The 23,853-nt window shown below is 50.7% G+C and overlaps 1 protein-coding gene across 1 annotated transcript in view; it reads left to right on the top strand.

The window, feature by feature from the left end:
• LOC144141451 (glycosyltransferase 25 family member-like) overlaps positions 1-23,853 on the top strand; it is a 263,290-nt gene that overhangs the window by 212,172 nt on the left and 27,265 nt on the right. Inside the window, exon 4 of the mRNA XM_077673010.1 lies at positions 9,425-9,546. Coding sequence (XP_077529136.1) covers positions 9,425-9,546 — 122 coding nt within the window. The remainder of the gene's footprint in view (positions 1-9,424; positions 9,547-23,853) is intronic.

Raw genomic sequence — 23,853 nt, 5'->3', positions numbered from 1 at the left:
GATCACTGGACGAGTAGTGGCTCCCCAAGAACGTCTCTGGCTTGGTCAGGCAAGCAACAGAACAACACAGCAAGACACAACCGCATCGCCGGCAAGTGCGAAGACAAATCCACACTGAAGATCTACCAGGCTTTTAGTCGCGAAAAAATACGCTAATAACTAACTACACTAGTTAATATTTTAGACCAGCAGTACTTTAGACAAGTGCACAAACTTGAAAGGTGACATTTCGCGTGATTGGAAATGTCCCACACACACAAAAAAAACGTAATTGTAAAGGGCGGAACCTGCTTCAGGAAAAACAATGAAATTGAGAAAGTCAGGCGTCTACAGGCCACTTCTCGCGCCGAGAGCTGCGATTTGAGCTGTCGTCAATGCCCAGAGCTTTTCCCCTTCTGTACCGCACTTTAGGTGCAGCCGTTCTCTCAACACTGCTGTGACCGCGTGAAATGAAACCGGTCGTCTTGTTCGACACAGGTCAAGCGCGCGGAGGAGCGAGCGGGATTTTCCACCGTTCATACGTTAGGCGCGCACTGCTTCTAGGTGGCGTTCCCTCGGCGCGATGCGAGCTCACGGCTTTGCCCCTCGGCGTGCCCGCACTGAAACACGTGCCGCCAGTACGCGCAGAAGCTTTCCCTCTCTCCTCGTTGCTCACCTTTTTGCGAACGCGTTCGGCAAACAAACATCGGAACGCGTTTACGTTCACTTCTCTAGGCTGGTCGGTTGCCGACTTCGGTTCAGCCACAGGCGACACCGGAACCTCAACTAACTCAGCCGATGTTGGCCTATCATCGGGAGCATCAGCGGGGAGTGAAACGGGCACGACGAGCCCATTAGACGCCTTGCAGTTCCCAACAGTCACTACCTCGTCGTCCCTCGCGCTTTCAGCGACAGCCTCGGCACGCGAAGACCGAAGCGTGTTCCCGTTCTGCTTCCTCACTGCCAGAACTACACTACAACCAGGCTACCCTGTCTCAAAAGACGCCTCAGCCGCCCGCGATCCCTGAATCTCTACGAGCTCGGCTGGCCGTTGCTCGAGGTCAGCTACCTGAGCTGGTGGCAGGACGGAATCGGCTTAAGCCCACTGGCGAGATCGTCATGACTCCCAACTGAACCCTGCAAACCGTTTGCTGCCTCGACGGCAGGCTTTCCCACCACGTCGCTCGATTCTGCACTACCGTCCGAAGGAACAACCTCCGTTTCAGCGGACTTGTGTCGCCTTTCGGTAGCCTCATGGTTTCTGCATTCCAGCGAAACCTCGCTATCTCGCGAACTGCGCGGATTCGGGTCGACAGCCGTTTTCAAGGCCTCCCGTGATCTAGCGCACTTCGAACATGGCGACGAAACATCTCCGCTCACCGTAGGGGCCTTACACTGAGTGTACTTACGCTGCCTTCCGTCGTGAGTCTCCCGAAATGCCCCATCATCGCTTTCCGCCTGAGTTTCGCCATTCCTCACAGAGGTGGCGACCCTATCGTTGCTCGAGCTCTTCGCAGCGAGCCCAGCTGGTTCTTTCCTCGGCAGTTTCTCAAAATTGTACCCCTGTTCAATTAACAGCTGATCCGACCTGTTCGAGAATAGGTACTTGTACTCCGGAAGAAATTGAGGGGATACTGCTGCCTGCGTCACAAGTTCACCAAACGGACCTCCGATGCTGACATTAGCAATCGGCAGACGCACGTTTCGTGCACCTACGGCTGGCTTCACCCAAACACACTGCCCTGTTAGCTGATCCGGTTCCACGTACGAAGGGTGGACTATGTCTACCGTCGCTGCGGAGTCGCGACGAACTCGGCACGGTTTACCGTTGACGACTAGCTCCCGTACGTACGGCTCTAGAAACTGCCTGCTGTCCTCACTCTGATCTAGTACGTGAAAGACGAGTTTTCCTTTCTTACAACTGGCAGCGAAATGTCCCGTCTTGCCGCAGTTGTAACACGCAGCCTGTCTGCGCGCTTCGAAAGCTTTCTTTCTGCGCTGCTCCTCAGCGTCTGCTGCTCTCTCTTCGTTATCGTGGCCAGTTTCTCTATCCCCGACAACGACTTTCCTTGCTCCACCGTCTACCTGGGGAGCTCTGCCTTTCGGTCCTGACTTGTCAGGCCTTGGCCTGAACTCTTTTTGGCCGTCTTTCGGCCCCTGCGCACCTCGACGTGCGACGAAATTGTCGGCTAGCTGAGCTGCCTGATCCACAGTTTTTACCCCTGGCCTATCTTGCACCCAGAGTCTCAGGTTCTCCGGTAGTCGGCGGTAAAACTGCTCAAGACCGAAGCACTCAACTACTTTGTCGTGCTCTCCGAAAGCCTCTGCCTCTTTGAGCCGCTCTTCCATATTTGCCCTCAGCTTGTAGGCGAACTCCCAGTACGACTCGCCCCTAGCTTTCTCGGCTTCACGGAACTTCTGGCGAAACGCCTCTGCTGACAGCCTGTACTTACGCAGGAGTCTCGACTTGACTTTCTGGTAGTCCTCCGCCTCCTCCTTTGGCAAGCGGGCCATCACGTCGGATGCCTCACCTGGCAAAAGCGTAAGCAGCTTTTGCGGCCATGAGTCTCGGCTAAACTGGGCCGTCTCACACGTACGCTCGAAGTTGACCAAAAAAAGACCGATGCCTTCTCCTACCTTGTAGGGTCGCATTAGGTCACACATTCGTAGCGTAGGTCGCTCAGTCGCCGCAGACTGCACGCTGCTGCCACTCTGACGTCTAGGTCGAGACGCCTCGACGTCTAAACGCTTCATTTCCAGCTCATGCTGTCGCTCCTGTTCTCGCCTTCTATCCTCGCGTTCCTCACGCTGGCGCTCAGCCTCTGCAGCCTGACGTTTAGCGGTCTTCCTGCCATTGATCGTCTCAATGCACTCAGACAGCTCGTCATCGTCAGCCCCAACAGCGAGTATAGCCTGTATCAGCTCTGGCTTTCTAAGCGCGTCCGTAACATCGAAGCGCAACTCTTTTGCAAGCTCCAACAACTGCGGTTTTTTCAACGCCTCCAAATTCATGGCCGGTCCAGAGTACTGCTTTCCCACTGCTCAAAAAAAAATGTTTTGCGCGAATAACCCACGCTACAAAAACACACGCCCTACCAGCTATCCTCAGAAGCCTGGTAAAACTCAGTGAAGAAAAGTCCCGCGCTCACCCTTGACCGCCGTGAATTCTGCGAAGTCTGAAGCCGCCTTGACGTCTTGGGTGTTGGATCTCGCACCGCTGGCTCCAGGTGTCACGAAGTTGTCATCCGACCGCTGCCAACCAGTGTTAGGACCGTGTCATCCCAGCACTGACACCAGTTGTTGGGACCGGGTGGGGGCACCCTATCCGAGTTCCGTGGCCTCCGACATACGAGTGGTAGCGCGTACGATGGCCAGCCGCTGTTGCAGCCGTGAAGAAGTCCAGAGCAGTAGGATAACGTAACTGTTTACTTCATAGCGAGAGGTGAGCCGAAGCCAAAAAACTCCCAAGCATTTCCCCGAGGGTGAACATGGTTAAGTGCGAATGCACGGGGTGATGCTATGAGGGGGAGTAAAGTTAAAATCCGTTGGCATTCGCCCGTGAGCGCGCGCGAGCCGACCCACGGAGGTCTGGCAGTTTATCGCTGCATATATAGGGGGGTACGCCGCGCCGAGCGCGCCGAGCCAGGTGGCTGAGAGAGGAGGCGAGCGCAAGGGGAGAGGGACAGCGGCGCACGGCAGCTGCAGCCGAGCGAGGGGGAGAGGAGAGAGTGTGACGTCACGGTGGAGAGAGAGGCGCGCGGCAGCTGCTGGGGAGAGGAGGCGCGCTGTGACGTCATACCATGACGTCACGGCGCGAGGAGCGGTGCGGGGAGCGGCGCGCACCCGCGCAGCCACGGCGAGGAGGCGGAGCGAGCGCGGTCACGTGGTGAAGTGACGTCACCGCGCCGTTGCTACCGACGCTCCTCTCCGCTCCACGCCGTTGCTAGGGAGAGGAGTACTGGGGACGCCGCCGCCGCCGCCGCCGCCGCCGGCGGTGGAAGGTTTGGGGTCGCTTATAAAGTGCAATCGCACTTAAAAAACATACAATGCCCCGACGGGCGAGGTTACAATACAGGACTTGAGCAGAGCGACCGCATGGATTCGCTGCTCAGACAGGAATGATTTTCATCGTTTGGGCTGCTTCTATTTATACCCAAAAGCAACAATGGTCAAACGCGAACAAGTAGCCACACGCCACGAACATCACAGACACACACAACGCTCTTTCCACAGTTCGTGAGTCATTCATAGCCTCGTTGCACGTGGAGTCCGAGAGAGGGGAGAGAGTGTCCTTGAAAGGTGCCGGGGCCGCGCTATCGAATGTTGATCGCGCCGATAGCGAAACGTCGGAGCCGGGCATGTCAAGGCGTGACTCTCCGAAGCGCTGGCACCTGACGGTTGAGGGGCGCACGTCCGTGAAGAATGCTTGGGCGTGCCGCTGGCATCTGGGGGTGCCGCTGGCAACCGCTGGAGGCGCGTTGCAACGCGAGGTGTCTGACCTTTCATGTCGAGACACGAAAGTATGGTTCACCGACACGCGGGCGGCTGTGGCACACGTGGTGGATTCCCACATGGTGGCTGATGCGGGAAAATACGGCGGCGTTGGCCGATTCTTAACAGGGGGAATGTGGGTATTTCATAGAAACAGATGAAGAATTTTTTGAGTCAGAAAGAAAGTGGTGAAAAAAAATTCCCCCGCATTTCCCCGAGGGGGAGAATGTGAAAGTGCGAATGCACGGTTGTCGGCCCGCTTGCGGCGCTTGCGCTCGGCCCCTGCAGCCCACCGCCTCGCCGCCTTCTCTTCCATCTCTTCCATCGGGTTTGTAGTATCACGTGTACACCACGCAGTTATCAAGCCGCTATAACGCCGCTGAGTCGCCAACGCACGCCGCTGACGACGTAGTTTGAATGCGTTAAAGATATAAGGCGCGTCACTAACACTGATATCAGCGTCGCGTCCGTGGCTTGGTCGGTAGAGCGTCGCGCTGCGGCCGTAAAGTCCTCGGATCGAAACCTGGCGCCGGATGCTGTTTCTTTTTTAAATATAGAGGAGCACTGCGGACGCCGCCGCCGCCGCCGGCGGTGGATGGTTTGGGGTCGCTTATAAAGTGCATTCGCACTTAAAATGCCCGCCGGGTGGGATCCGAACTCACGACCTCCAGGTCGTGGGTCCCGAACCCACGACATCCGAACCCTCCAGGTCGTGGGTTCGGATGCCACCCGGCGGGCATTTTTCACCACTTTCTTTCTGGGTCAAAAAATTCTTCATCTGTTTCTATGAAATACCCGCATTCCCCCCTTTGCTTTGCGAGGCTTTCTTGACTGCCAACCCTTATTCTGCCTTAATTTACCGAGCCCCTCATTTCCCATTTCTTATTCGCTATATATATATACAGGGTGTTGCGACGATAACTGGAACACTTTAAAAATTTTTCCTGAGCGATCCGCCGCTCTGTTCGCGCTCAAACTTCACACAAAAGTCGCATTTTGTGGTCTATTTTGTTTGACACCGGGAACAACAACGGTACTTACCTGTTTATTCAGAAAATAAATAAAAACGATTTTCGCCTATGGGAAAATGGCCGCTGATTTGGACGTGCGAGCCAGCGCAAGTTGATGTTGGAACGACGGAACCACCTGCAGAGTGAAACGCATGTTTCGGATTCACGTACGGAGCCAAATGGTGCAGCAGACGATCAGAAAATGCACCTAGAAATGAGCTAACAGACGATCAGAAAACCCGGTTTTCGGGCTCGCACGTCCAAATCGCCGCCATTTTCCCATAGGCGAAAATCGTTTTTATTTATTTTCAGAATAAACAGGTAACTACCGTTGTTGTTCCCGGTGTCAAACAAAATAGACCACAAAATGCGACCTTTGTGTGAAGTTTGAGCGTGAACAGAGCGGCGGATCGCTCAGGAAAAATTTTTAAAGTGTTCCAGTTATCGTCGCAACACACTGTATGTATATATATATATATATATATATATATATATATATATATATATATATATATATATATATATATATATATATATATATATATATATATATATATATATACAAAGTAGAAGTACGCTCTTCGGAGACTTTATTTCCAACGTTTCGACCTGAGACAGGTCGTTCTCAGGTCCTGAGACAGGTCTTCCTGAGGAAGACCTGTCTCAGGTCGAAACGTTGGAAATAAAGTCTCCGAAGAGCGTACTTCTACTTTGTGTATATATATATATATATATATATATATATATATATTTATATATATATATATATATATATATATATATATATATATATATATATAGCGAATAAGAAATGGGAAATGAGGGGCTCGGTAAATTAAGGCAGAATTAAGGCAATCTTTGTGCGTATTCCTGCAGCAACTAAGGACTCCACTTCACGACTAATATATATATATATATATATATATATATATATATATATATATATATATATTAGTCGTGAAGTGGAGTCCTTAGTTGCAACATTTATATACAGTATGTACAAGGGTAACAACGGTGTTACATGGCTCGCACAAAGGCGACAGCACCTCTCCACTCGGTGCCTCCGAAAAGTGGCGCCGATAAGTGCTGTCTCGCTGCGCTTTCGGGCGGGTTTTATACCCCCGGAAGTCTGTTGCAGCCCCGAGAAGTTTGAATCGCTCCAATTAGGACTCTCGGTGGCTGAAGTTTGAAATTTCCGATGAATGGAGGTGAAGCGGTTGCGTCAGCCGAGCTGCTTCTACGGGGAAAGGGAAGGCGACGCCGTCGCCGTCTCAGCGGAGCCGTCTCAGCATGTAGCGGCATGTCGGTTGCCGGTCAATCGCCCGATGCATAATTCGGCCGGGCCGCCACGACGGGAAAAGGAGAGGCGACTCTGAGGCGATGCAAGTTTGGGCTTGTCGGCCGCGGGCGGTTTGGTCTGGTTTGGTCGAGGCGCGAATCGGCCCCGCTGTCGGCGCGTCGCCCCGTACAATGAATTTGGGCCGGGTGCTCTGGCGCAACACCCCGTAGACATCAAACACATAGAGCACTCGGACACCCTGCTGTGTAGCTCCGATCCCCTAATGCATCTACGTCTTGTCCAGATGGCCGAAGAAGCCGCCAGGAACCAAAATCTCCTGGCTGACTAACACGCAGAGCCCAAATCTCCCTACTTCGGGGTGAATAAAGTTCTTTTTCTCTCTCTCTCTCTCTCTTTCTAGTCCCACTCTTCATCAATCAACGTGTGTAATCGCACTCTCCATGTGGTCGCAAGTCTTGTGTTACCAGGTTGTAGCCCTTGTCGAATTCGGCGTCACAACCATAATTGAACTTCCCGTCGTTGTTTGAATTCTTTATTCCCATCGGCAAACTCCTCCCCCTTGATTTTTTTCAAGTGAAGCTTTCTTTGCGTCACTGACAGCTAGCGACCGTGCGCGAAAACGCACCACAGGAAAGCCAGCTCTACACAATGAGAGGACACATGATGATGGGTTTGCACAAAGACCTCAAGCGCATCAAAAGAAAAAAAAGCGCTTCTGGTGGGCGGAATCGAACCTGGGTCCATCGCGTTGTGAAGCCGACGTCTTTCCGATTGCGGCATTCTGCCACGGTCAAAGCAGTTTGGATTTTGGACGTTGACTGACTCTGGTTGCAGGGAGAAAGCTTCGAGTTTTAACCATCTTTTTCTTGTGGAAATTAGCTATCCAGCATAAAGAAAGCTATATTATACAGTCACACTCTGTATTCCCGTAGATATAGAGCAGGGGGCTATGATGTGGACCCTGCTTCTATCCTGATATTCCTGTTCACACTCTATAATATCACACTCGTCACTCACCACATTCCTTATCACCCTTCTCATCAAAATCCTACATCCCATCGCATGTCGCTGTTCAACTTCCCATCATATTCCGATCGTCGCCCTCTTCATCACTATAATGTCTCGCTCGAAATCCCTCGTCGCAATTCTTGCGTGTCTACCCGGTTGTGACCGGTCACACAACCGGTCACACAGCCGAGTATACTAGTGAAAACAAAAAAGACAGTCACATCAGGCGCACAAAGACGAAGCGAACAGGTAATGCTAGCTCAATTTAAATGCGTTCTGTGCATATGGTAGCGGGTAATAATTTCTTTCATTAGTTATTATTAGGCAAATCACTGCTCAGTAGAGGCTGGTAGTCATCCATTGCGAAATATCGTTAGAAAACCGCCGTGCTCGTTGCCAATTTGTTGCGGTGGCTCAGTGGCTAAGGTGTTGTGCTGCTGAGCCCTAGGATGCGGGTTCGATTCCTGTCGCGGTGGCTGCTTTTCAGATGGGAGCGAAAAGCGAAGACGCCCATCTGTTGACATTTCGGCGCAGGTTAAAAATCCCCTGGGGTTGACATACGTCGGCAGCCTTCCACTGTGGCCAGCCTCATAGCCAAGGTATAGTTTTGGAGTTCTGAACCCCCAAAATTAAATTGCTCGCTGCTACTTCTATCCGATTTCCCGGTTTTTGATCCATAACGCTCTCCAAGACCCGCCGTTCGCTACTCGCTGGTACTGGTGAGAATTGTGCCTACCTGGACAACCATGCGAAGGGGTTTGAGCAAAGCTTGAGCAGACGGTCTATCGGCGACGAGTGCCTTCCCCCTTATAACACCAGTGGGCCTTGTCTTCAAACCCTTCGCAATTGATTCTGCAGTACAACCAGAGCCAGCCTTCGTCAATGTATGATAAAAGCTATCAGTCGGTGCGCGATGACATCTCGTAATGCTGCCACGGTGTATGATGGTCAGATTTCCTTCCTTGGGCGCGTAGCATTGTGCGCTGCCGCTGCGCATAAGATAGTGTGTCTGGTTGGACAATGTTGCCTGATGAGATCTGTAGAAAAAGCGGCATTTTCTTTTGATGTGTGGATATTGCCGCGAACCACGCATTCCGTTTGTATACTTCTGTTTTGTTTTTACTCCCTATCTGGCGGTTCCCGGCTGTGTTATCAGTGTTTCAAGCGAAGTTCATGTATCCTTTCCCTTCTTTTGAATGCCGCACTGGCTATCTTATTTTGATAGGGAGAGTGGCCCTGACGTCACCAGCCCCTAGAATAATCTTATTTGATCTCCAGTGTTCTCGTTGTAACTCGACGTTTTGAGAAACAACCGCGCCGAAAGACAAATACTCCTAGGGTAGCCGCCGCGGTATTCGATTCTCCGACAGTCGCCTGCGCACGTAACTTTGTTGACTGCTGCTTCGCCGTCTGTGTATTCTTTGAGTTTTTAGGGGAGCGCAAATTCGCTCCAATAAACTTGTTTTTCCTTCAAGCCAACTGCGCCGTCTTTGGTTTCGTGACAGTATACTTGAGGATAAAACGTGGTCTGTGTCTATGCATGCGTAGACTGTGAGCAATAAGCGGACAGGAGTGATTTAATTCATTCTGTTGTATTACATTTGGTTGATATGTTCCCAAACTGATCTAATTGCAGATGATTGAAAATCAGCATCGCATTGCCATCATCTTCGAAGATGACATTCGATTTGAGCCCTACTTCCGGACCAAAGTGGCGGCGCTACTCACAGAAGTTCGTCACCTCGACTGGGACCTCATGTAAGTACTTTCTTATAGGGCAATGCTCCTATCCCCACGGCGCTCTACTCCATGCCATGCACTCCACACTCTGCTGCGCTACCTGTAGTTTCTCCATCCAACTTGGCACCCTTTACCACATGGTATGGGAGTGTCAGAAAACCCTATCTGTTATAATCCTCGCCAAACCTGCAAGCACTGGGGGAAGCCAGCTCTTCAGCACCGACCCCTGCGTCCAGCATAGCCATGGTTAAGAGGACCTGGGCAGCCAGTGCGGACCAGGGCTTCCTGGACTTGAGGAGGCTCCACTGGACGGGTGCAGAATCATAAGTGCCTGAAGCTCTTTTACATTTAGTTTATTCACTCACTCACTCACTCACTCACTCACTCACTCACTCACTCACTCACTCACTCACTCACTCACTCACTCACTCACTCACTCACTCACTCACTCACTCACTCACTCACTCACTCACTCACTCACTCACTTTTCAATCGTGTGCTGGACCTCTATGATAGCTAAATTTTCACCGTTGGTTGCAGAAATTGTTCGTTCTGTGGCGCTATGGTAAAGACCTGAGGTATCATGAACAGAACAATGCAGAGCATCACCGCGATAAATATTTTGTTAGTGTTTGCGTAATGCCTCATATATTGTCGATGCTTAAAATTACGAGTGACTCGTGCCAACACACTGGCACGGGATTGAAGACACAAAAATGTGGGGAATGTATTCCACCCGGAAAACGCCGCAAAAAAAAAAAAGCACAAATGAAAAATGATTCTTTTAAGGCATGTGCAGTTGTCCCACTCATGGCAGTCCTTTCAACAGTGATTACTATGTAGTTATTTAGCCAAATGTAAAGTTTATTTGCGCAGCTAATACTGGGGGAGAAAACTTGCTTTGTGCTCAAGTCTCGCACGTTGCGCGACTAGGTTCCTGAGCCATGCAAACTACCCCATAGAAATGCATTGGGAGTAAGATTTGACAGCGAATTACACACAAAATAATCCGAATCCTGCAGAGTTCTTTTAGTGCTTTCATCTTCACGTTGACCCCTTGCTTATGCCAAATATCACTGTCCTGAAGTGGGCTTGCTAGGTTCCTGAGAGGTCGGAATTTTGAAAGAGAAAGCTGGGTATAACGTAGCTATGTTGTTTTGTATATTCCCATTGACTTCGATGAAAAAAATAAAAGGGTACAGCTGCTTCCCTTCCCAGCTTTCCACTGTAAAAAAAAAGAGGTGGGCGAGGGTGCATGCAAGCTGTCTCACGTTAAAGGAGCCATGAAGAGAAAACACAAGTTTGGTTCATTCGAAAGATTGCCTCGTTAGAACCATAACGACACCAGTTATAACGCAAACTTCGCTCAAATAGGCTACATAATTAGGAAAAAAGGAAATGACCATGCGACCCACCAGCTCATTTTTCGCAACAGAACCTATGATGTCACTCGAGAATGCTCTGCGATTGGCGGAGGCCGGCAAAAGCAAACGCATGTTAGGCAGGGCTTACAGTTTTCATAGCGAGCTAAATGCCCGTGAAACATACTGCACATTCTTTTTATGACAAAGGACGGTGGAGTAAACGGTTGAAGTTCCGAACGAACACGCAAGCGTGTATGCCAATGCGTACGAAACTACCGTTGGCCGAGCTCGACATCTCGCCGTTGCCACCGTCGCGCAGACGAATTTTCCGGTTCAAGGCTCTTCGGGGCCAACGAACCGTCCCAGCACGCACAGCCACGACCTTGCTTGGTATCGTAATCCCTTCACAGGAGGTTGGCCGTCATATCGCCAACCAGCAAAGGTAAAAATAGAAACAAGGGGAGTAAGGAACACAGAGCAGCAACGAGATAGTGCCACTCGTCGCACAGGTTTCGGTATGGAGGTCGTGTTGGCTTGCTGCTGTCGTTACGAGCTCGTTTACAGTTTACAACCACTGAAAACTTCAGTTTGTTCGAGTACTTTACAATGAAATTTCGTTGCTGTGTTTTGAAATGCCCATGTAGTACGGGCAAATCGTCGAGGGAGTGCGACATCCCCTAGGTGAGATCTTTCATGTGCTGCCCAACGACGAACCTCGGCGAAGCAAGTGGCTACGTTTTGTGAACTTTGCAAACGGAGGAGAAAGAGAGCTAAAGGAAGTACGAGTGTGCTCGCTTCATTTCCGAGGAAGTGATTACGGCAGGGACCCGGACATGCTGGCGCTCGTCGCCGACTTCGTCAAATCGCCTTTCAAAGCGCTCTGACCTTAGGGAAAAAAAAATTGCCGTACACACCGCGCATTGACGCTCGAATCTTTCTGGTCGGAACAGAGAGCTCGAGCGAACGGCTTTCCTTACACGACACCGGCCAAATGGCATAAGCGATACTGCTACTGAAATTGAAAATACGGCACATACGTAACAGTCTGTATTCGTCCGTCGCGACGGGGCTGACGAGGCAGCGGTGCCGACGGCAGGGCGTTCGTCTGTTGTGGCTATCGCGGAATGGTCGCTTTCCCGTCCACCGCGTATCCCACAACTCTTGCCGCTCGTGCACTTAGAAGCATTGAGCGTTCAAGTGGTGTGAGGTTGTTAAATGCAAGCCCGAGCTCCTCGGCGAGAGTTTTGTTCTCCGGATCAGGCGATTCCATGACTAGGGCTGCGGGTGCACTAGGTTTTACTAGTATTTTTAAAATGGCCGCCGTCTCGGTCGACTCCCGCGTGTGGGTGCTATATGGAGTCGACATACTAAGTATCTATTTCATGGACCGGCTCGTATGACGCCATTGTTCACGTCACGGAATGTGCAATTTTAGCGGGAGATTTAAAATTTTGCCATAAATTGCCTTATTTCTCAGTGAATAAAGCATCATTTGCTTCCGAGAAAGCGCTTGGGGTACTATGAAACACCTAATCTTGCGAATAAAAGTTTTCTCTTCATGGCTCCTTTAATTTACACAATCTACTCCGCTTTCTGGTGCTGTGGCGGCAATATTTGTTGTCGGGACAGCTGTTCTGATGGCCAGGTGCGCACCCTTTTTTCGCCTCAACACAAACGTTCAGCGGCGTACACCGAATGCAAAAATATGCCATGAAAATAGGTATTTCCGAGCAAAGATTTCGTAGCGAATTTGATAATTCGCCCCAAATGGGGCCTGTTGAATCACCGCGGCATTGTCGCATTGGCCAGTACAAGAGGTCAATTGCCAACTCTGCTAGACAGATGCACGTGCCAACGCGTTAGCGAGTATGCCAAAGAGTTACCTTATAAGGCGACAGTCTTTCTTGGGGTACCTAAAGGCGAAACTTGTCTGTCTGTCATTCAATTCAGCCACGTCTCGTCCAGCCCCTCCCCCCTCCCCCAACCGTCCCCGAAAAAGGCCGTGTATCTGCTTGCTTCATTGCAAATTAACTGCTACTCTCTGACTCATTCATGTCCGCATTATTCAGCGCAAAACAAACCTCAGGCAAAATATGAGTTCATAATAGAGGACTAGCAGCATTCTTTTTCATTAAGGATACATGTTGAAACGTTGTACAGTAACAAATTAAACAAAAAATGCTAAGAAAACGGCGTTGAACAGAGTCGAGATGTACGCTGCCACAACAGATGCCACGCGAGCAGTGCAAAGGCGGGATAAGTTGAGCTGGGCTAACCTTTACTGCGTGCGTCATGGGAGAAGCGAGAGAAGGAGAGGAAGAGTGTAAATGGTATGGGAGAGGAAAAGAAAAAAAAAGAGTTACGTTGAAAAGGGCGCAGCAGACTGTCGGTCGTACTTCGACAACATTCAGAGCGAATTAAGCAAGCAGATGCGCAGCCATTTTTAAAATTTTATCATTAAACGCAAGCATCGCAGCAAAACAAGTTCGTCAGGCTGTGAAGAGGATGCCCGAATGCTGCACTAGCGCTATCCATCCGGCGTTCTTCCGCCCCACTGGCCATATGGTAACACTGCTTCTCTAGCGAATCTTACATGCCTTATTATTGCGTGAGAAATATGTGGGTCATTTTAGCGAGAATTTTCGCCGTCGGCGATCCGGGGACAGAGATCGACAGAAAAAGGATAGAGCGCGCGCGGAGAGAAGTGACATCAGCCGAGCTGGCGGCAGCATTGGCTGTGGTAGCGCTGCATTCGCACTGACGCCGACCTATAGTTGCTGGGGCGACGTCAAGTTGCGTCGTGGGCCACCTCTGAGGACGTTTCTCTGCCAGTTCGTGCTGTCATGTTGTAAGCTCACCAGTTTGCTGCTACCTACATCATCGCTGTTCTCTATACTCGCCATGCATTAAACAATTTAAGTTTTGCTCCTGGGTCTGCATCATCGAAACGGAGGCAAATCCCCAGCAAGCCGCTCGTTCGCCACTCTACCGAGACATGACGGAGGCCGATTCTTGGACACCTTCGCCAATGTAACTCGCCAATATAACATCCATTGGTCAGAGGCCTCGCAAGTGCAACCAAGCCACCACTGAAACGTACGCAAAATGGACATTTTCAAAACGGACGCAGCTCAGAATTCCGCCCCTGGTCTGAATTGTAATCATTGTGTGTTGGAGAATATTCCTCAAGCATTTAGGTGCTGTGCCTGCAGCCAACAGTTTAATAGTCTTTTGAGTCCGTGTAATGATGTTTAATATTCTACTTGGTAGCCCAGATCCCCAGAGGATCACTCCAAATTCCGCTTCATTCCGTTCTTGTGTGTAGGAGGGTAATGAAGTCACAAAGACTGCCACGGCAGTTCACTACAACAACTGTTGCATTCAGACTTTGGAACATTCTGACGTCGGCAAATGCTAGGAAGAATGAAATCCTGGTTTTGTCACCTATACTTTTGTAGATTTCGATCTGTTTTTCGGCAGGCGGAGAGCTTCTATATGAAGAGTCGCTGGATCGGTGGCATGTCCATCATGGCGTCCAGTCGTTTTTTCTACGGAGATGTGCTTATATATAGGAAGGCCCTTTCATTTTTTTGAAAAGCAAAGCTTTACTGATCTCGTCGAGCGATTCGCCGTCGCGGGGAATTTGACTTTTATTTGACCGCAGCTGCGCCGTACCCCTATCAACCCATCACCCGACAGCCGGACAGAGCTCCGCCGACGGGCACGTGCGCTAGCCGCCGCTGCCGGCTTGGCGCATGCGCTCTCCGCAGCTGGGTCGCCGCCTCACCACGTGACTCGCCGCACGCGTGCGAGCTTGGCCATGCGTGAGAGCGAGGTCGGGCTGTCTTTTCTGGGCGTTGCGCGCGAGGCGGAGGCTTTGAGCCGTCGTCAGTAAGCGGCGTCTGACCACCTCGCGGATATCGCCCGGCAAATGCTTCAGTGGAGAGGGTCCGGAATGCCAAGCGCGCGAAGCTAGCGTCGAAGACTGAAGAAGAGGGAGCAGTTCGGCTCGCAAAACGCCGGAAGCGGAACCACAACCGTAGACAAGGGCAGGCTTTGGACGAATTCTATTATAATTGCAGCTAAATCAAAGGTTAAACGAGTGAAACCAAGGCTTACCCAGGCTAAGCCAAGCTTTCGTTTTGCATATCCAGGGTTAGCTGAGCTAAGCCGCAGCCATTGTTTTCCAAGACACTCACTCACTCGGTGCAAGGCTACTAGCCTCGGTGCTAAGAGAGGGGCCTCTCCGATTTCTGCAAGGGCATTATGATAAAGACCCGATTTAAGGATAATTTGAGTGATATTGAAGATTGGGAGGTTGAGGGCTGTCGTGATGATGGCGTTTACTTGGCTTACTTAAGTGCAGGTTAGTTTCCGATATCCGGCTCATGATCATTGCCTGCATGAGTTTTGTCGGTTCTTTTTCTTTCATCCCTGCTCTTCCCCTGGTAAGGCGTTTTATAAGGTGGGTCAAATGGTTAATGGTTTTCTGTATTTCGGCGACTGTGAGTTCGGCTTTGCTCATCATCTGTAGGGTCGTGCTAAGGATTCTTACACAACTGTTCTCCGGGATGAAATCAGGACCTGTTTTAGTGTGAGTTTTTAACTTTAACAGCTGGCGATACCCATTGCTTACCGGACAGAGCTTGCGGCGGTGACAGGGTGGCTGGAAATTCGAAACGTATCTTGAATATCCGTGTAATTAGTGTAATTGGTCATAGCATGAATAGTTTTATTTCGTATTAATACACATTTTAGTTCAGTTGCGCTCATATCCTACGGCTTCCTTGCTTTTCTGACAGCGTGACTTTTTAATATTTTGCCCCCTTTTTAGTCAAGTGACACATTGTTGGCGCCGCGCGCGCATAAGTTCCGGTGTGATATAGGCGCTTTGGTGTGGGGGCGTAAGTTGCGGGCACGGCAGGCGAATGTGTCTGCCGAGCACGCAACTACCGGCGGTGTGTAGAAAGTACTTCACTGCGCAGACAGAGTATCATTGTCTTCATGTCCACGTTCCAGTTGCCGCTGCTCTGTATTCCCAAGTTAGGCGAACCACCGTATCTTGCTGCCCCAGTTTCCGACTGGCCGCGATGACATACTTCCGCGGACGCTTGATGAGCACGGCTGATAGTGGACGGCTAGCACGCACGAAAAAATCTGAAAATGAGCCTAATAATGCTATCGCGTCAATAAATATATGTTCATTCTCTACCCGTGTGTGTGACGCGTATTTTATACAGATTCGCTGGTCATCCATCTTAATAGAGAGGAAATACTCCTTTTTATTTTTTGCTGCTCTGTTTGATGACACACAACTATCTTGGCAATACGATGTGTGAGACGGCTGCTTCGGTCTCGATTTCACCGAACAAACCTTGCTGCTGGCACTCGCTGCGTACCTTTTCCAAGGCCTGCATAAGCGCACATAATTTACTGTGAAATCGTTCCGATCTCCTTCTCGCGTTCCCGCTCTCTTATCCCCTGAACGCCACTCCCCCAGTGGAGGGTAGCCAACCGACCTCTACACCTGGTTAACCTCCCTGCCTTTCCATTTGTTTTTATCCCATAGCTGAACTATAGGGTTGAGTGCACCACGTCATGCGCTGCACGTGTCACGCAAGACCTCACATTCCTTACCGTTAGCTTCAATGCCATGAGGGTAAGGGGACAACAGGTTCTCGCCCTGCTAAAGAAAGAATTGGACCGGAGACACCTTTGAATCCCGGCACCCCTCGGTTACGTGCCCTCGTTTCTGGCACCTAAAACATGCGATTGGCTTCCTAACTGGGAATATTCCTTCTTTATTTCAACATTCCATTTGTTTTAATAAACGTTTATTACTGCTGGCATAAGAGGGAATTTAGGCTTTGCTGTGTAAACCTCTGGGACCCATGCACTTTCTTTTGTTATAGTAGAACAGTGTTCAGTGCAGTGCTCATCGGCAGGCTCCGCTGCCTTCAGTCACTGTGTCCACGTATGGCCTATTTAGAACCCATTCGTTTACGTGATCGGTATACGTACTACTTAACTGCTCTACACGAATTTCCTCAAATACATCACCTTGTTCTTTAGACGCTTGAGCTCCTTACCAGGTTTCCAGAAAACTTGCAGCTTGTGCGCGAGCTCCGAGCAGGTTTCGTCTGGCTGTTTAACTGCTTCCCTAAAAAATAATCAGAAGGCTTGAGGCGGCATGTTTGCTAACAACGTCCATTTTGCGTGCGCTTTACGCTGCGCCTCCTCGGGGCTGAGCCTGGCCGGAACACCTGCGGCTTCAGCCGGCAACAAGCTCAGGCGTCTCTGAGGCAGGCCAACGTTATTTGATTATTGTTTATTTTATTGTCTGTGTAATTATTTGCATTATTTTTAGCCCACTTCAAGAAAACACCATTTCGCACATTATTCCGCCGCGAGAGCTGCGCCACTGACCTCAGTCTTGGTGCTGTGCCAAATCCTGACGACCAGCTTCATGCACTCGCGCCGCGAATCTTCAAGGTTATGGCACACACGCTCACGAGTAAAAGGGCTCACATTCCCTGCCGACCTTTCCTCCATGCTGCCGACAGATGCTGAAAACAGCCTTTCAGGTCATAATTGACGGGTCTTGGCTCTGCTTCGTTTGCCAGCGTCGGCGCTTTAGTGGCTCTATATAGTTGGCATTTCTTCAATTCCTCTCGTCTTTCTCCACCTCGGCGTTTCCTGTCAATTTCATTCACTGCTTTAGAAATTTCATGGGACGCGGCTCCGTAGGCTAAACTTTTTGCCGACAATTACGGGTTTGCGAACAGCTTTGCATGGTATACCTCTTCTGCTACGGATCCACTTTTAGCAAGCTGCGCAGATCTATTGCTGCTAGCAACCACGAAAAAAAAACGCAGGGTCTAGAGTGCCGTCCGACGGCTCTTTAGCGGGGCCTTGCAGTGCCGTCCGACGGCGCTGCAAGCGTATCGTCCCGTGCCGTCCGACCGGCCGGCCAGTGAGCGGCGGAGCTTTAGCACACGGCCAGCACCGCGCCTTCGAGCTTCAGTCGTCTTTAGATGCCTAAACGAAAGAAAAGAAGTTCTTACGGCGCACTAGCCAGCTCAAGATCGGACGCTCACGGGTGGTTATTTAAGACGTTGTATTAATGTATCCCTGCGAGCAAGCGAGCCGAAACCAAGGTGCAATAGCGCTAACCCAGTGACTCGGGCACTTCGGACGCGCGACGCGTGTCGCGAGATGAGGCGGTGTTCGCACTTGCGACGAGAGATTATGCGACTTCATTTAGGTACAATGTAGTTTAGCGGAGATGTTACCAGATCTATGTAACTTCCTTGGTGCTTCAACCAATTGCAGTCAAAGAAAATTACATGGACGCGACAAAAAACAGGTAGAAGTCACTCTAAAACACATGCTACTAACCTGGAATCGAAGAGTAGAAAATAACGAACTCAAGCAGACAATTTTCAACATAATATTTCAGGAAGAAATAGACACGTTTGCTTTCGCGCCACAACACCTGTATCCCAGACCGCAAAGTTCGCTTCTTTTCACAGACGCAGAAGTTCTGGTACCTTCGAACTCCTCGTTAGAAGCCATCCTACAGTACCGCTATGCATCCAGTTACCTACGAAGATGACCTGCTTTGACAAGTCAAAGTAGTCTCTGCGCACTGATGAGTCCCACGCTGTTCGTCGATTGGTACATGTGTACGCTGAAACCACTGACCAAAGAGCCGGTGAGCACGGGACGCTGCTTGCCGGCCCAGCGGGCCCGCCTCGGCAGGCCAACTTTAATCCGGGCATCGGCTTGTCGCCGTTTGGCATTGCGGATGTTAACAAACGTTTCGTTACCGCGGCTGCGTCAGATGACTCTGCAGCCGTGATTAACTTTAAGGTTGTGCGATGTCGTCGCCCGACGAGGGACGAGCGATCGGCTCTGCCGTCGCAAAGCGACTAAGGCCGCCTCATCGCTTTGCGACGTGGCGCGGCGTGCTAATCAAGTCGCCAGTGGGAATGCGTAAGCGCACATTGCACCTTGGTTTCGGCTCGCTTACATTAACGTAACGGCTTATATAACCACCCGCGAGCGTCCGATGTTGAGCTGACCGTGCTGGCCGTGTGCTGAGAGCTCTCTCTGTACAGGAGCCGCTCAAGCGCCGGACCGGCCAAACGGCACGGGAGCATACGTACGCTTGCAGCGCCGTCGGACGGGCGTACCCACCGCCCCTCCCCAGAGGTCCGTCGACCCAAACACCTTCCGCACGCCTCTTCCACCGAAACGAAACCGAAGTTCACCGAGCGAAGTGTGTAGCCTCGGAAGCTTTTATTATTGGACATTCGCAGTGAAATCTCGAAGAAGAATATTTATGACTGGCATTAAAAAATAAAAGGAAACTAGAGCACGAGATTTTAGGATTGTGCTTTGAAGACTGTGCGGACCAACTTGCGCATAACTTGAAATAATTTTAGAAAAAGAATGTGAAAAAATTTTAGTGATACAAAAAGTGTCCGTGGGCAAGTAATTTGTGAAAGCTTAAGAATTCCTGGGGGTTTTAAATGATTCCGTAGCCCCTCCCCCCTACGGCACGCCTCATAGCCCACGCTAAACCGCAAATAGTAGCACAGTTTTTGTAGGGCCAGATTATACCACTTTCTGAACTTCTGTGCGCAACTTCCATCACGAGGTTTGAATCATTCGTCGTCTTCTAGAGAAAAAGGACGCTGTAATTTCTCATAGGTTGGGACTCAGTATTGTCGAGCTTGCCTTCTGGCCTCAAATGAAATCTAACAAGATCAGATCGAAGTTGTTTTATTTAATTTGAAAGCCTAAACAACTGTTTTTCCTTCAACACCAAGCGCTGTGTGAGCCCTCCCTCTCCCGTTGAATAATAAAAAAAAGGTTCGGTTTCCCTTTATATATATCGCCTGATTATAGCGAGGAAGGCAGCAACGCTTCGTGCGCAGTTACGAAAACCACTGATCACGGATAACAAGGAGGTTGTGTTGAATAGGCTTTCACAAATATGTGTTAATGTGACTGTTCAGTGCAAAATTTCGTTCACTTGCAGACAAATCGAATTTGAGTAAACTTTCACATTTAGACGTATTTTAAAGGGGCACTGACACAAAAATTTTGCATCTTGATTTTTTTGTTGCGATAAGTAGCTAGTGACCTACTTATAACCTGTAGAAACCTCATTTGCTTCAGCGTGCGACGGTTGTTTAATTAGAGGCATTTTCAATGCGGCCAGTCGCAGTTTCGGTTTCAGCGAGTGCCGCGAAACGATGGATTTTGTGGATTTTGTGTGAACAAAGCTGACCACGTGACCGTCGGAGGGATATCACAGAGCAGAGCCGCCGTAGCACTGTCGAATCCGCATCGACGGCAGTTTCTGCGAATGCCCCCACGTACTGATCTCGTGAGGCCCTTAATTAAATAGCGACTGTGGATGTGACGCAGGCGCTGCGAGTGCAAATGCTACCGCGGCTAAAGAACGACGCGCGACGCTCGAGACGGTGGGTGGCAAGGCGCGCGCTGGGAGCAGGCGGCCGGTCTGCCTACAGGTCCGCCTACAGATGTGTTCGGCTCAGCACTGCGGCGGATATTCGAGTGCCGCTCTCGTAATCGGTGCAGATGACAATTTTTAATGCAACCAGCCATCGCATCATTAACTCCTTTCTCATGTAAGCCACCATGGTCGGGACTTGGGGACAATTTCGTGCAGCGGTAACAAGCTATCACTCGAGGTACTTGCGCCGGCCTGGGCCACTTCGCGGCCGTGGCCGCCGCCTGCACAGCGACCGTGCGGCTAGATCAGTGAGCTTTTCGTGCCTCCGGCGCGTTTTCGCATCCAATGGTAATAAACAGTAATAGAAACAGAGTGCCTGGAATCGCTGTAGAACTTTGGTCGCGGCCAGCTGCCCGATTAGCTGACGAAATCACGGCGCCTCCGCCGCCAACGATCGGGTCGTTCGTTCTCGAGAGCAGAAGCTCCGCCCTCCGGCCCTCCGATTGGAGCGGCGAGCCAGGCGAGCCGGCAAAAAACGCCGGTAGTGCGGAAGCGGCAAACACAAACTCGTGACGTGTTTGGATGTTGTTTATTTACAATTGCGCGTGGTCCTCTGCTGGTTGCTCGGTTGCGTTTCGCACACTTCAAAATTGATTTTAAATATGTTCTAGGCTGTATTCGCCGCTGATATTTTGCAGATGATGTATATGTGTTCCCACCAATCTATCTCCGAAGTTATCTCGCCTTCAAAATTTTGTGTCAGTGCCCCTTTAAGTTTGGGCCCTGTCTTTGTTCCTCGAAAGAGGCTTCGCCGTGTAAACCGTATTTTGCAGTTTTTTTTTTGCGATAGAATGCCCGTTGGCATAAAAATAACTTATTTACAAATATACATGGGCACCCGTCTCTCGAAGGAAGTCAAGAAGGGAGCGGTGGTGGGGTCCCCAGAGCCACCGCTGAAGGTCGGGGGGTCTTCCAGGAAGGAGGCCTGTGCCTCTCAGGTGTCGCTTTCTGGCTGAGGCCAGTGAAGGACACGCCAATATGAGATGGTCCGCATCAGCTTGTGCGGCAGGAGCTGTGCAGAAGGGGCAGGTGTCGTCGAACGGGGCATGGTAGCGTGGTGTCCACGCCCGGGTCACAGCAGGTGAAAGCGCCACTCCAACGCGAAGTCTGCGCAGCAAAGCCTCTTCCCAGCGAGCAAGTCTACTGGGGAGGTCCGTTCCACACGAGGGGATGAGGGCACTTGTGGCGCGGCGCAGCTCGTCCTTCCGTTGGAGAAAGTTTTCTATATTGGTAGACAGGTGAACAGCCTTTTTTTAGTATCTGGTATAGCAGCGAATAGTTGTTGCGAAGCCCTCGTTGCGTTTGCTGTCTTTCCCTGTTTTTTAGAACTGCTTGGGGCGTCAAGGCCCCCGTTTTACTAAGAAACGCATGTAGCGTAGCCTGTGCTTCCGCGCCGACCGATCGGAAGACGCGGCTATTACGCGGTGAAGAGATCGTCTTGGCCGAGTGTCGCTGGGGATCGGGTATCCACGTTGTAAAAGATTCCGCACTCCCTGTGGTGTTCGCTCCTGGCTCCGACCCCTCTCTCTACTTCCAACGGCCGTTCCTGTTCTTTCCACTCTTTAGTTCCCTGTTTTGTCTCAACTATTTCGTCTACGTCAATAAAATTTTTGCTAGAGCGCGCGTTTTCGGGTTCAAACTTTGTGTCTTTTAGTGTTGGGTTCTTTTGTTGTTGGCGGGACTGCGGACTGCGGAAAATGTGCCCAGAATGCGCTTTTCTTTTCAATGACCCGGTCGAAACAAATCAAAACCCTGTCCGCCGGGTTCACGGGGAGCAGCTGCCGGCGCCGGGGTCTCACTTCAGAAACGCTGCCGCCCGTCGTTGGTCCACATGTATCTTCACCATCAGCTATGTTCCGTTTAGTACACTTGCTCTTGTTGCGAAGACCCCGTTCAATTTGCTTTTTTTTCTTCTTTCAACTGCTTCTTCGGCCGCCAAGGCCCAGATTTTCTAAGAAATGCATGCGGCGTGTGTCTTTGCCCCCCCCCCCCCCCCCCCCCCCCCTCCCAGACAACAATCCTGATTGCGCTAATTGTCGGACGGCACTGCAAGGCCCAGTTAAAGAGCCGTCGGACGGCACTCTAGACACTGCGAAAAAAAAAAAAAAAAGCCCCTCCGCTCGCCTTTCCCATTCCCCGCTTATGTTGAGAAACGATTACACTCGGCGTGCCGGAGTGCAAGTACAAAACATCGACTGCTGCCGTAGAGCTCCCAGGCATCCGCCATCCCAAGCACCGCCGTCGCTAGCTGTTCCATCTGGCCGAACTGGGCTCCAAGCCGACGCAGGCACTGGACGAAGAGCAATGAATTCAGTACGGCATGTTTGCCGATGGACGACAAAGGGAAAGAACACGAAGGCGGGAGTCTCGTATTCTGTTTTTGAAGTCCCGTCATGTCGTGGGGAGAGCATAAACACAACATCGCCGTCGATCGGGTTCGCCCTACTTGGGCGCTCGGTTGAGAGATGCGCGCGAGCACCCGGTCCTTCACAAAACACCGTGGCAGTGGCGTACGCAGGTCTTTCATTTCGGAAGAAAGGGGGGCTGCGAAAAAAAGGAGCGAAGAAGCTATAAAAGGAAGAAGAGAGACGAAAAATACAAGTCTTAAACTGGGAATCGGTGAATCATTATAAAAGAACTTCTCTGGCATGTTTATGCGCTATGTGACCTTCCCTTTTTTTTTTTTTTGGGGGGGGGGGGGGTTTCTTTTTTCAAAGGTACTACAAAATGGCGTATTGTCGCGGGGAAAGCACATACCGAAGCTTGGTAGAAAAACATTCATTGTGAGTTATTTCATGATGCCCAGAGTCAGTGGACTCGTCCATCTAGTGCCCCTCCTCCGGGCTCGAAAATTTCGGGGAGGGGGAGAGGGCCCAAACCACTTTTGCCCCCCTGCGCGAGCCAGTGCCCCGTGGAGTTGCGTTAATGCACCCTTGAGAATGAAATAAAAGTATTGAATGCCACTTCATGGTCCACTGGTTCAAAAAAGTGTCCATTATGGGTGAGGGGCCGATGAAAATCTTGAACGACAAACGTAACGTCATGGCCGGAAGTTCACCGCAGCCTTCTCCTCAGTGATGCTCCGTGGCCTCGCCTTCTTGCCTCGGCAAGAAGTTCTCCTCGAGGCACCCTGCCTAGAAGGCGTTGCGTTTTGGGCCCGGTACTGCTTTTATACCCACTTTTAGTCACTACCCATTGGCCCTGCACACCAATTTTTAGACAAGCAGCTCTAACACAAACACTCCTGTTGGCTCTCTTTGGCCTAGTAGCCCTCGCGCCACTAAACACAATCATAGCCTGAAGTGATGTTATAACTTACTTCTCGTTGTAACGTTACATCCACTTTCGGTTAAGCTATCGCCACTGGTGTCAGTGTATGGCAATGAAACAGTGGTGCGCGCGAAATTGTTGCAT

Source organism: Haemaphysalis longicornis, unplaced genomic scaffold (assembly GCF_048455015.1).
Source record: "Haemaphysalis longicornis isolate Haplotype H1 unplaced genomic scaffold, Haemaphysalis longicornis Haplotype H1 scaffold_1, whole genome shotgun sequence".
NCBI classification, from domain to species: domain Eukaryota; kingdom Metazoa; phylum Arthropoda; class Arachnida; order Ixodida; family Ixodidae; genus Haemaphysalis; species Haemaphysalis longicornis.
This window is presented reverse-complemented; position numbering and strand designations above follow the sequence as displayed.